We start from the raw sequence: 14,034 nt of genomic DNA, 5'->3' as shown, positions 1-14,034 counted from the left end.
TGATTACAAATTCCTCCTGAGTAATTGTCACCCACTGATCTGTCCAGAGCAGGCAGTCATCCGAATTGTCGGCCCTCCAACCGTTGAAAAGGCTGCAGCCGTTCTTAAGTACCGTATGTTAGACTACACTCTCCACAGATTCCGTCGTAACGTCGTTGCACCTACGTTATGGTGAAATAAACTAACGGTGTATTAAACTGATTTATCGTGTACGGAATTCGTGACACCCTTAGTTGGCAGACCCAACTAACAAGTACGTATAGCTCAAGAGCATGGTAACAGGAAATGGCATCCACTTACGTCTACTTACATACGGATTCGAAAGTTTTGCAGTAATGTCCTGGTAATGTAGTATGAATCAGTAATAAATGGAACTTGCACTACACGGTTGTGCTGTTACCGATCGTTAACGAACGCTTCGAGATGTGAGACAACGGCAGAACGGGCAAAAGCTTGCATTCAATGCGTCAGATTTGCACCTGGTGGCCAAAATTGTTACTAAGTTATTTTCCAGTATAGATTATTTCCGCTTTGATGCAGTAAAGTATGTACCTCGTTTCGCTGCCATACAATTACTGCTGCCCAAGCTGGCCATCTGTGAACAGCTGCACTTTTATTACAACTACACGGAATTTCAAATTTATTTGACGGTAAACGCGAACATTTTAGGTCAGGCTTTACCGTGTCTGTTACTGACATGAAATTAAACAACAACTTACTGCTACCAGTCGCTGTTTATTTGTCTCCACGACGCGTTTCAAAGGTTTAAAACTGTGTTATCAGGTGGATTTATATTTGTTAGCATGACGTGTGTGTGTGTGTGTGTGTGTTTGTTTGTTTGTTTGCGTATCGTGTTATGATTTTTGGAGGAACTTATGGTACTGTCTAGTGGAGAAACAACCATAAATATTTAGTTATGTTAGCACGACACCCCGAAATGTACAACGGATTGATCTCATTTACTAATATACTATCACGCCAACAGTTGGTACCCCCTGTCAGCTTGAAACTATATGTACATCAACTAACGGCACAAATTACACATCTATCAAATGACTCTGAGCATTATGGGACTTAATATCTGAGGTCATCAGTCCCCTAGAACTTAGAACTACTTAAACCTTACTAACCTAAGGACATCACACACATCCATGCCCGAGGCAGGATTCGAACCTGCGATCGTAGCGGTCGCGCGGTTTCAGACTGAGGCGCCCAGAACCGCTCGGCCACACTGGTCGGCGCTGTACACCTGTCCGCATATTTTAAATCATTAACCAATGTATTGTCCCAACCTTTAGTCAGTTATTACATGTAACAGATATAATGTTAAGAAAACCCTGCTTGGAAAGTTTGCTCTAATCCAATCACTTCTTCCACCCTCTCTCTCCCGCTCTCTTTCTCTTTTCCTTCCTCTCCCTCTCAGATTTTCATTCCTCTCTGTGAATCCCAACCAAAATTGTTATTTATGTATAATTTTACCATTGTAGTCAACATAATTATTGTCCTTAAAGTTTCCATCACGTCACCTGATTATATAAAAAGTATGAAGTTTTATGTAAACTTGACAGAATCGGGCTTATATACCACCAGAAATATTTATTCCAACGCATGTGCTCACACCTCAAAACAAAGATCTCAAAATCCTTTAAAACTTCTTCTGTAATAATGTTGTTACGGCTTATATTCTTTGTAGTCTGGGATGACGTTTGTCTTCTGTTATATGATCCTTGCACCTAATAGTTTCCAGATGCCAAATTTGTTTACAAAAATATGAAAGTATAGATGTAATGCGTTACAACAGAGAAAGGAACCTGTGACCACTAAAGGTACTCTGTTTTAGTTATTTTATTTTTTCCGTTAGATACACGTTTACTTTTTTGTTAAAAAAAGAACCCAAACTATGTTCTGAAATAGTGTTTGGTTTCTCCACTAGACAGTACCATAAGTTCTTCCAAAAAATCGTAACACAGCACACACACAAACACACACACACACACACACACACACACACACACACACACACACACACATGGGGTAGCCACGCGGTCTGAGGCGCCTTGTCACATTTCGCACGCAACCTCCCTCCTCCCCCCCCCCCCCACCCCACCCCCACCCCCGTCGGAGGTTCGAGTCCTCCCTCGGGCATCGGAGTGTGCGTTGCCCTTAGCGTAAGTTACTTTAAGTTAGATTAAGTAGTGTGTAAGCCTAGGGAGCGATGACAGCAGTTTGATCCCATAGTCCTTACCACAAATTTCCAAATTACACACACACACTTACCAACAAATGTATATCCACATGATGATAGAGGTGCGTGGAGATAAATAAACAGTGACTGGTAACAGTAAACTTGTTGTTTCATTTACGTGACGTTTTGATCAGTGCCATGAAAATGTGCCGCATGATAGTGTGAGGTGTAGCGTTGTTTTGTTTTGCAGACCCGTGCGCGGAAGTGGAGTGCGAGGCGGGCGGCGTGTGCCAGCTGGACGAGGATCGGCGGCCCACGTGTCGCTGCGAGGACACGTGTTCCAGCGGTGGCGGCCATCAGGCACCTGTTTGCGCCTCTGACGGCCGCTCCTACCGCAGCGAGTGCGAGATGCACCGGCACGCCTGCCTGCGTCGACAGGCGCTGCGCATCATCTACCGCGGGGAGTGCAACTCAGGTGGGTCCCCAGTGACGTCACAGCCGCAACTAGAGTGCCTATATAAGAGGCTCAATCGTCCGCCACGTTTTCCCCAACTCTGAGGAATCGACTGTGTTTACTTTGTGGGTGGTCAGTCTATTCACGCAACTTTTTTCCAGTATTTCTTATAAAATATTTGATGTTTCATACATGAAGTTTATTGAGCAGCAGTTAACGTGTATTTTGGAATGTCTTTTCCATATAACAGGAAAATTTAAGTATAATGTTACACAGCTATAGAAATGATGGCTCAGAACTTGATTGGTAGTTTGCAAATATTAAATGTAATGAGTTAACAGTTCGGTACTAATGCCTTCAAATATAGATATTATGTAGTAACAACCTGTGCTGTTATTAGTTTTTGCCGGTATATAGGCACTTACAAAAGCAGAGTTCATTTTTTAATCGTAAGTAGTTATTTTAATAATGTGGCACTATGAAGGCTTTTGAAGTGTACCATGCATGAACTCAATCCCAGAAGTATGTTCACATAGGCTCATTACCCAAAATTAACATTTTGTTATTTTCTGCTCATTAAGTTAAATTAGTTCCTGCCCAGCTGGGAAGCCTGAGTAAACCCTTCACCCACCCTCCGCCGAAACACTAACTCCAAAATTTGTGTATGTGGAATTCACGCTGTAATTAAATTTCTTTATCATTAACAGGAAAGTGAAACACAAAATTGGTTGCTTGTTGAGATGTGATCAAAAATTTATTCTTCAAACATTTATTCTTCAAAACTTTATCTTACTTGCGCAGGTTCCCTCAAAATGACAAATCCGCTATAAAAATATCTTAATTATAACTCGTTCTACGGTACCTAAATAAGAAATATGGTTAAGTATCATTCAGTTTGTGTACGTATGTTCATAATAACGGCGTACAGATACGTAACAATAAAATATTTCTCTCCACTTTGCCAACTGCAAAAATATCGCAGGAATCGAAAAATTTTGAGACGAACTGCTTCAGTATAGTTGTCGACTAGGGAAACAGAAAACAACTGGTTTCATGAAACTTCCTGGCAGATTAAAACTGCGTGCCGGACAGACACTCGAACTCGGGACCTTGGCCTTTCGCGGGCAAGTGCTCTACTAACAGAGCTACCCAAGCACGAATCACGCCTTGTACTCACAGCTTTACTTCTGCCAGTACCTCGTCTCCTACTTTCCAAACTTTACAGAAGCTCTCCTGCGAAGCACTTGCCCGCGAAAGGCAAAGGTCCCGAGTTCGAGTCTCGGCCCGGCAAACAGTTTTAATCTGCCAGGAAGTTTCATATCAGCGCACAATCCGCTGCAGAGTGAAAATCTCATTCTGGAAACAGGTTTCATGTTTGTAACTACTTTATACTAACATATACTTACAGTACATTATTGAGCGTCAGTTCCTGTTTCCCAGCTGTCTCTCTGGCAACTTGTAGAGTATCTTTTTCTTCGTTCGAGGTCACTTGGAAATCTAAACATATGATAACCATATTACGAATGGTTAGTGCAATTCGCAGCAGAGCAGCCACCCATATTTACGACGTATTCTTGAATACATTTAATTAAAAATCTCCACTCGCATCCTGATTCATATGTACAGGGTATAGGGCATGAGGTTACTGCTGAACTATCTATGGATGTCAGAATGACATGCACCAGGTGACCTCACCAATAAACAGATCACCGCTCAAACAATCAAGTGAATTTAATTACAGGTGTCGCACAATGGAGAACTTAACAAATTGAATAAATTAAACAGAGTGCTACGTAGGAACTACGTTAAGTAGTGATGTATAAATATGCCTGCCTCTATTTTTATTTTTACATGCATTTGGTAATAATAGTAATAATTAAAAGCTTCACCCAAATGTAAAGAGAAAATTTCTCGACACCCTTAAAGCGACGTGTAATAACCTGTTTATGCTATTCTTTGTACTGTCAGTGGAGAGATAAGTGACCTGTTGATTTAAAACATGTATGGATAAAAATCCTACGTCAAGATCGCAAATTTTCTTAATTGATTACCGGTTTCGGCTCATTGACGAGCCATCTTCAGATCTAAAAATACAGGAAAAGGAATATAAAAAGTGAACAACACATAATACATTTAATATTTGGATTTCCCCATTATGTAATACATACCTGAAATTTTGTCCAGTGAGTAACAATTATTACACATCTTCATATTATTAGAGCTAAGTCACCCTAGTTAAATAAAAAATCATATAGTCATAACGGGAAAAATGTTAAAACGTGACACACTAAAAACACGCGGAACTATATGGTGAGTGATATGAAATACCTTACCTAAAACGAAAACTCATAGTTGGCTGTATAAATTGATAACGACAATCACTAATCAAAATTGTTACACTGCCCATTTTGCCACATATGTGTACAAACGATCGACAGCAGTGACAGCTGCATCGCACATGAGTGGCTGCAAAAAAAAAAATCACTCCAAATACTCACAACAGGAACAAGGACTTGTCTCTGTGACAGCTGTCAGCCAGCTGGCTGAGGTGTAGCGTCATGGCTACACGAAAACATTGCCAGACGCCGCTACCATCCAGTTTATTACAGTCGTGAGTCTTGTAAGAGAAGGATGTTTATAAATTGAATTTTTTATAAATTTAAATTATATAAATGCGAGAATTTGTTTTCATAACAGTATATTTGCAGTAAATAAACACTGATTATCAGCTGTTTGCAAAATAATAAATAAAAAAATTTAAACCGAACGAGGTGGCACAATGGTTATCACAGTGGACTCCCATTCAGGAGGACAACGGTTCAAACCCGCCTCCGGCCTTACCGTTTTAGGTTTTTTCCTTTTCTATCCTTCCCTAATTCGATGGGAACGATGCCCTCACTGCTTGGTCCTCTCCCCCAAACCAAGCAATAAAAAAAATTAAAAAATAAGAAACAATAAATATTCAAAATATTTTGTATTGTTCACTTTTTATATGCAATTTTCTGTATTTTTTGATCTGAATATGGCTCGTCAGCAAGGAAAAAGAACTTTTTATCCTCAAGTGTTTTAAACTATTTACTTTGTACTCCAATTAAAGTAAGAAAAACCATTTGAAATGGTACTGAGCAGACGGACGACTGAACGTTACATATGGAAGGCAATGAGTTGTTTAGAGCAGAAATGCTAGTGTGAAGTAAGAGGAAGTTACATGGATATAATGTTTGCGCGAGAACACAGAAAGCGTCTCGATTCTTCTACAGGAAGCTTCGCACAGGTAACCCTTCGGGTTCAGAACTATTTATTTTAAGTACGATCTAAAGAAGGTAATTGAGGACAATACCTAATGTGTCATATTCCACTGTTTCAGTTCACAAGTTTTCATTCATTTTCAAGAACGGATACATCTACCGTGACTCGACAGTGCAGAAGCAGATGTTCAATGGATCGGACGCCAGCTGTACTGGCGCTCCGTTTTAAGTCGCTATAGGACTGCCTGAGCGGCACATCACACACATCACATAGATCAGTAATTCCCAATATGGGGCCATTACTCCCTGAGGAGGCGCCTTGCCCCTCCCCTCCCCCCCCCCCCCCCCCCGCCCCACACGCCCCCCACCACCCGTTAGAGGTTCGAGTCCTCCCTCGGGCGGGCATGAGTGTGTGTCTTGTCGTTAGTTTAAGTTGGATTAAATAGTGTGTAAGCCTAGAGACCAATGACCTCAGCAGTTTGGCTTCATAGCAACTTACCAAAATTTCCAATAATGCGTTGGGGGCTACAGGTTCGTCACAAAGTCCACCCACTACACACATATGCTGTACTTTGTCCCATACATCGATGATGATAAAAGTGAGACATATACTTAACAAATACGACAGCCACAGTCTAAAGCCAGGTTTCCACATGCAACTAAAGTGACGCCACAGAAAATGGTAGAAAGGCTGATACGGGAGGAGCGCCACGTGCTGTTCTTTCGACACTCATGTCAGACTTACAGTTACGCGTTTTTCACCCCAGCGCCAGATGAGATTATTCAGACAGTGGTATTGACATCCAGGTTATGGTATTAGAATTGAACCAAGAATCTAGTAAGAAAAAGAGGAATCATTGTATTTTGCAATGGGTTTTGCGCAGAAATAGCACAGGGACATCAAAAACACTTATAGACCAAACATTACTTGTAAACAAAAAGCCATTCTTTCCAATATTTATACATTGTCCTCAAAACTACAGCCTTAATGGTCTTGTGTAATCTGTTGGATGCTATTTACAATGCCCTGAAGACTCATTTGAAAGCTAATATTTTGACTCTCGCCCACTGCATCAAATAGGTACAACGAAATATTGAAGTTTCTCCGTCGATTTTAACAATGCAGAATTTTTCGTACAAGTGCACTGAAAGATTCTGTAATATAATTGATTTCCTTTATTCGAAGATACATTCAAAAGCCTTGTTACTTCATTTCTCAAATACACATGCCAGGTGTTCAAGAGCACTCAAGTTGTCAGTACTATAATCTGAATATTCTGCAAGTATGCATTAAGTTCCTCCATTTTTGGGGGTACTGCTGTGAAACTACAAAACTCCTTTAAATACGCAGTAAAACTTGTTTACTCAAACGGAAATCTTGTCCATGCATCATGTAAAAAACATCATATACTTTAACCACGTAAATTAAGGATTATGTCTCACTTCTTGACATTGAAGCAAAATAAACTGTACTAAAATCACCGTACTTTGGAGAAATCTTTAATGAGGTATACCACTGAAACTACATATTTTCATAACACACAAATATAAATGCGAAAACCACCTAAAATGTCGTTTTAGAAGCACTGACTCATGATGGTGGCTGCTCGATTTCTTTCTGACGCTAGTCGGTGTGGGGCGGAAGGTCGCACCATAAAGTTAAAGCGTCTTTAACTTTTGTGGCATGGCCAAATGTGACGTCACTCAAGTAGGTTCACTAGAAACTGACTCTTTCCACAATGAACTTTGATAACGCCACTCGAGTACATGAAGCAAAGATAAATCTGTTTCTGTAGCTAGTTTTCCACTAAAACTAATACTTTTCAAGTAAAAATCGATGTATCTGGATTCACATATTCTCCGCTGTGGTACTTTTCTCATTCGATTTTGAAGAAATTTTTCCATTAAAAAATTAATTCTTTCACATCTTATAGTGTGACATTGCAGTCTGATATTCAACTGACTCCATTTTTGTTATTATTTATTACCATTATGAATTTCGTAATTCAGTAACTCAATGAACATATTTCGATAAGTTTGTAGTGAATATATAGTCACTAGCCAGTTTAAGTTTTGTGGCGTTTCACATTCATTGCTCGCTGAGGTACATAACATTTGGACGACAATATGTGAGCAAACCTGCTACTGAATGCTTCGTAAATGATTCTGTGCAAAAAGAAAAAATTACACATATAGTATATTAGTAACTCTGCTGCTGCACCTGCGATTCTCTATCCCTAGTTTTAAAACAAAAGTAACTATTGATGCAATGTTAACTTGCAATGTCACTGTAAGTAATTTGATAAAGTACATTAGAAGCAGAAACACAGGCCACAACTGCACGTGCGGCATAGTCGTTGCATTGAGTGCAGCGCGTCGTAGCTCATCAAACCCAACCTCCTAAATATATCGCCTGTTTACATTAGGATGGAAAGAGATATGATTCCTCTTCCAGCTTTAATATCAATTTTTATATTTTAGTGCAACAATTTATAAGTTAATATCCATAAACTGACCAGTGATTCAATTTAAACTTTTCGAAATATATGTTATGGGTTACTCAATTTGTGCAGCTACAAAAAACGCGTGTTTTTTGTTGTTTTTTTTTTCACCTGAAGCGTTTCGCTTTATTGAGGTAAAGCATGAACAGTGGTTTGCAATTAAGGTATTTCCATTTTGATTTGCTTAAAGATCGAAAAACAGTTCGTTAAAAATATGTTGGTTTTTACTTGCGGTGCCGTCCGGTGTGACCGAGCGGTTCTAGGCGCTTCAGTCTGGAACTGCGCGACCGCTACGGTCGCAGGTTCGAATCGTGCCTCGGGCATGGATGCTTGTGATGTCCTTAGGTTAGTAAGGTTTACATAGTTCTAAGTTCTAGGGGACTGTTGACCTCAGATGTTAAGTCCCATAGTGCTCAGAGACATTTGAGCCATTTTTTACTTACGGTGAATTCCGTTTGGTTTCTCACCAACATCGGGAAAAGCCATTGATGTTTTTCTTCATTAGACACTGATAGTTGTAGTCTAATTTTTAATTGCTGTGCAGAACTATTCATTTTTTACATTTTAATCAGCACATTTTTTCGCAGACGACAGTATTCTGTCTGTTTTTATACTTCAAAGAATGTATTGTGGTTTGTGTTTTGTAGTGTTGCCAGCATAACTTGGCTACAATATTCAGATTCTACAATGAGATCTTCTATTTGTTGTTCACTTGCTGGTGAGTCAGTATTGTGTTTTAGACCTTTTTCTAAAAGCAGTTGTTCGTTTTCATCTAGCGTTATATCTATACGATTGACCACCCTAGGACAGAAATGGTACGTCTGAATGTGTATGCTGTAATGGGGTATTGTGAGCAAATCAAATTGTAAATAATTTCATTACCTGAATAAATCGAAAAGCGTCTGGTGAAGAAAAAAAACACGCATTATTTGTAGTTGAAACGACAGAAAGAAAATATCCTCAAGAATTGTTAAGCAGCTGCGGAAAATGAAGAAAAATAATGAGTTTGAGGAGGAATAAGTTTAGGGAACTATTTATTCCTCCTCGTGTCCAGTGGGACATATATGTCCCACTCAACGTACTGTACAAAGAGAACACTCATAACCTATTCCAAATGAAAGAATCAGATTTTCACAATAATATGCGAAATTTTAAATAATTAGATCACGAAAAGTTGAATTGGCCGATGGCGGGGATTCGGCAGTGGAGTCTCTGAGAGTATAGAGACGTCAAGTTCGAAGATGAGGCCTTAGCACCATTTGGCGCGTTTAAAACAAGTGTACAAAACTCGTTTCTACACTAGTGGCCATTACAATTGCTACACCACGAAGATGACGTGCTACAGACGCGAAAGTTAACCGACAGGCAGAAGATGCTGTGATATGCAAATGATTAGCTTTTCAGAGCATTCACACAAGGTTGGCGCCGGTGGTGACACCTACAACGTGCTGACATGAGGAAAGCTTGCAGCCAATTTCTCATACACAAACAGCAATTGTCCGGCGTTGCCTGGTGAAACATCGCTGTGTGCCTCGTGCAAGGAGCAGAAATGCGTACCATCACGTTTCTGACTTTTATATAGGTCGGATTGTAGCCTATCGCGATTGCGGTTTACCGTATCACGACATTGCTGCTCGTGTTGGTCGAGATGCAATGACTGTTAGAGAACATGGAATCGGTGGGTTCAGGAAGATAATACGGAACGCCGTGCTGGATCGAATCACTAGCAGTCGAGATGACAGGCATCTTATCCGCATGGCTGTAACGGATCGTGCAGCCACTTCTGGACCCCTGAGTCAACAGATCGGGACGTTTGCAAGACAACAACCATCTGCACGAACAGTTCGACGACGTTTGCCGCAGCATGGACTATCCACTCGGAGGCCATGGCTGCGGTTACCCTTGACGCTGCATCACAGACAGGAGCGCATGCGATGGTGTACTGAACGACGAACCTGGGCGCACGAATGGAAAACGTCATTTTTTCGGATGAATCGAGGTTCTGTTTACAGCATCATGATGGTCGCATCCGTGTTTGGCGACATCACGGTTAACGCACATTGGAAGCGTGTATTTGCCATCACCATACTGGCGTATCACCCGGCGTGATGGTATTCGGTGCCACTGCTTACACGTCTCAGTCACCTCTTGTTCGCTTTGACGGCACTTTGAACAGTGGACGTTGCATTTCAATTGTGTTACGACCCGTGGCTCTACCCTTCATTCGGTCCCTGCGAAACCCTACATTTCAGGAGGATAATGCACAACCGCATGTTGCAGGTCCTGTACGGGCCTTTCTGGATACAGAAAATGTTCGACTGCTTCCCTGGCCAGCACATTCTCCAGATCTCTCACCAATTGAAAACGTCTGGGCAATGGTGGCCGAGCAACTGGCTCGTCACATCACGGTAGTCACTACACTTCATGAACTGTGGTATCGTATTGAAGCTGCATAGGCAGCTGTACCTGTACACGCCATGTCAGCTCTGTTTGAGTCAATGTCCAGGCGTAACAAGGCCTGGCTCGTCACAGCGCGGTAGTCACTACTCTTCATGAACTGTGGTATCGTGTTGAAGCTGCATAGGCAGCTGTACCTGTACACGCCATCAAAGCTCTGTTTGAGTCAATGTCCAGGCGTAACAAGGCCCTTATTGCGGCCAGAGGTGGTTGTTCGGGGTACTGATTTCTACATATCTGTGCAGCGAACCTGCGTGAAAATGTAATCACATGTCAGTTCTAGGATAATGTAATTGTCCAATGAATGCCCGTTTATCATCTGCATTTCTTCTTGGTGCAGCAATTTTAATGGTCAGTAGTGTATAAGGGGCTAGCGGCTGCTGTGCTCATCATTTATGTACAGTACGGGAGTCTCACTAGGTGCGGCAGTACGCCGGTGTGCGGAGAGAGCGCGGGAGTGCCCTGAGAAGCGTTGTGTGCTCAGGCAGCAACCCGTGCGCGGGCGCTGTGTGCGGGCCCGGCGCGCAGTGCAGCGTGGACTCGGGCGGCGTGGCGCGCTGCGACTGCGGGCCGCCGTGCGCGCCCGTGCTGCGGCCGGTGTGCGCGGCCGACGGCGGCGGCCACGACAGCGCCTGCCACCTGCGGCGCGCCGCCTGCCTGCGCGGAGTCCCCGCGCCGCGAGTGCTGCACGCGGGCCGCTGCCGCGACGCCGCGTGCCCCGCCTGCCCGCAGGCGCAGCTGTCGGCGCACAGCCTGCGCCCCGTCTGCGGCTCCGACCTCGTCTCCTACGGCAGCGAGTGCGAGCTGCGCCGCGCCGCCTGCGCCCTGCGCGCCGACATACAGCTGCTGCACGACGGGCCCTGCGGTCAGTACCCAGCACCTCTACCTACACCACTCATGATGCCCAGTAAAGCTGTTGATAAAATATCGATATAGCCATCTATCAATATCTCGACATATTTTCCAAAAAGTCGACATATATCCGCAATATTGTTCATCGACGTATCGGTACCCAATTGCACTATCAAGTGCCTGTATATTGCGAATAAGTTACATCACTACCACTTTCCAAAAACTACGTCTACATCTACATTTACACAACGGTGTATGGCGGAGGGCACTTTACGTGCCACTGTCATTACCTCCCTTTCCTGTTCCAGTCGCGTATGGTTCGCGGGAAAAAAGACTGTCGGAAAGCCTCCGTGCGCACTCGAATCTCACTAATTTTACATTCGTGATCTCCTCGGAAGGTATAAGTAGCGGGAAGCAATATTGTCGATACCTCATCCAGAAACGCACACTCACGAAACATGGTCAGCAAGCTACACCGTGATGCAGATCGCCTCCCTTGCAGAGTCTGCCATTTGAGTTTGCTAAACATCTTCGCAACGCTGTCACGCTTCCCAAATAACCCTGTGACGAAACGCGCCGCTCTTCTATCTACTCTGTCAACCCGACCTGGTACGGATCCCACACTGATGAGCAATACTCAAGTATAGGTTTAACGAGTGTTTTGTAAGCCACCTAAGGACTCTCCCAATGAATCTCAACCTGGTACCCGCCTTACCAACAATTAATTTTATGTGATCATTGCACTTCAAATCGATCCGTACGCATACTCCCAGATATTTTAAAGAAGTAACTGCTACCAGTGTTTGTTCCGCTATCATATAATCATACAATAAAGGATCCTTCTTTCTATGTATTCGCAAACATTACATTTGTCTATGTTAAGTGTCAGTTGCCACTCGCTGCACCAAGTGCCCATCCGCTACACATCTTCCTGCATTTCGCTACAATTTTCTAATGCTGCAACTTCTCTGTATACTACAGCATCATCCGTGAAAAGCCGCATAGAACTTCCGACACTATCTACTAGGTCATTTATATATATTGAGAAAAGTAATGGTCCCATAACACTCCCCTGTGCCACGCCAGAGGTTACTTTAACGTCTGTAGACGTCTCTCCATTGAGAACAACATGCTTTGTTCTGTTTGCTTAAAAATCTCCAATCAAGCCACATAGCTCTCTGATATTCCGTAGGCCCTTACTTTGTTTATCAGGCGACTGTATCGAACGCCTTCCGGAAGTCAAGAAAAATGGCATCTACCTGGGAGCCTGTATCTAATATTTTCTAGGTCTCATGAACAAATAAAGGGAGCTGGGTCTCACGCGACCGCTGTTTCCGGAATCCATGTTGATTCCTACACAGTAGATTATGGGTTTCCAGAAATGACCTGATACGCGAGCAAAAAACATGTTCTAAAATTCTGCAACAGATCGATATCAGAGATATAGGCCTATAGTTTTGCGCATCTGCTCGATGACCCTTCTTGAAAACTAGGACCACATGCGATCTTTCAGTCTGGAACCGCGTGACGGCTACGGTCGCGGGTTCGAATCCTCCCTCGGGCATGGATGTGTGTGATGTCCTTAGGTTAGTTAGGTTTAAGTAGTTCTAACTTCTAGGGGACTGATGACCACAGATGTTGAGTCCCATAGTGCTCAGAGCCATTTGAACCATTTTGCGCTCTTCTCCAATCATTTGGAACCTTCCGTTCCTCTAAAGACATGCGGTACACGGCTGTTAGAAGGGGGGGCAACTTCTTTCGCGTACTCTGTGTAGAATCGAATTGGTATCCCGTCAGGTCCAGTGGACTTTCCTCTGTTGAGTCATTTCAGTTGCTTTTCTATTCCTTGAACACTTATTTCCATGTCAGCTATTTTTTTCGTTCGTGCGAGGATTTAGAGAAGGAACTGCAGTGCGATCTTCCTCTGTGAAACAGCTTTGCAAAGAGGTGTTTAGTATTTCAGCTTTACGCGTTTAATCCTCTGTTTCAATGCCATTATCATCCCAGAGTGTCTGGATATGCTGTTTCGATCCACGTACTGATTTAACGTAAGACCAGAACTTCCTAGGATTTTCTGTCAAGTCGGTACATAGAATTTTACTTTCTAATTCACTGAACGCTTCATGCATAGCCCTCCTTTCGCTATCTTTGACATCGCTTACCTTCTGCTTGTCTGAGAGGTTTTGGCTGCGTTTAAATTTGCAGTGAAGCTCTCTTTGCTTTTGCAGTAGTTTCCTAACTTTTTTGTTGAACCACGGTGGGTTTTGCACGTCCCTCGCAGTTTTACTCGGCACGTACCAGTCTAAAACGTATTTTACGATTGCCTTGAACTTTTTC

The 14,034-nt window shown here is 42.7% G+C and overlaps 1 protein-coding gene across 1 annotated transcript in view; it reads left to right on the top strand.

Annotated features, from left to right (window-relative positions):
• LOC126336002 (agrin-like) overlaps positions 1-14,034 on the top strand; it is a 1,245,461-nt gene that overhangs the window by 911,149 nt on the left and 320,278 nt on the right. The window contains exons 5-6 of the mRNA XM_049999480.1: positions 2,436-2,660; positions 11,330-11,710. Coding sequence (XP_049855437.1) covers positions 2,436-2,660; positions 11,330-11,710 — 606 coding nt within the window. The remainder of the gene's footprint in view (positions 1-2,435; positions 2,661-11,329; positions 11,711-14,034) is intronic.

The sequence above is a fragment of the Schistocerca gregaria genome, chromosome 2 (genome assembly GCF_023897955.1).
Source record: "Schistocerca gregaria isolate iqSchGreg1 chromosome 2, iqSchGreg1.2, whole genome shotgun sequence".
Classification (NCBI taxonomy): Eukaryota; Metazoa; Arthropoda; class Insecta; order Orthoptera; family Acrididae; genus Schistocerca; species Schistocerca gregaria.
Note: the sequence above shows the minus strand (reverse complement) of the source record. Positions and strands in the feature narration are given on the sequence as shown.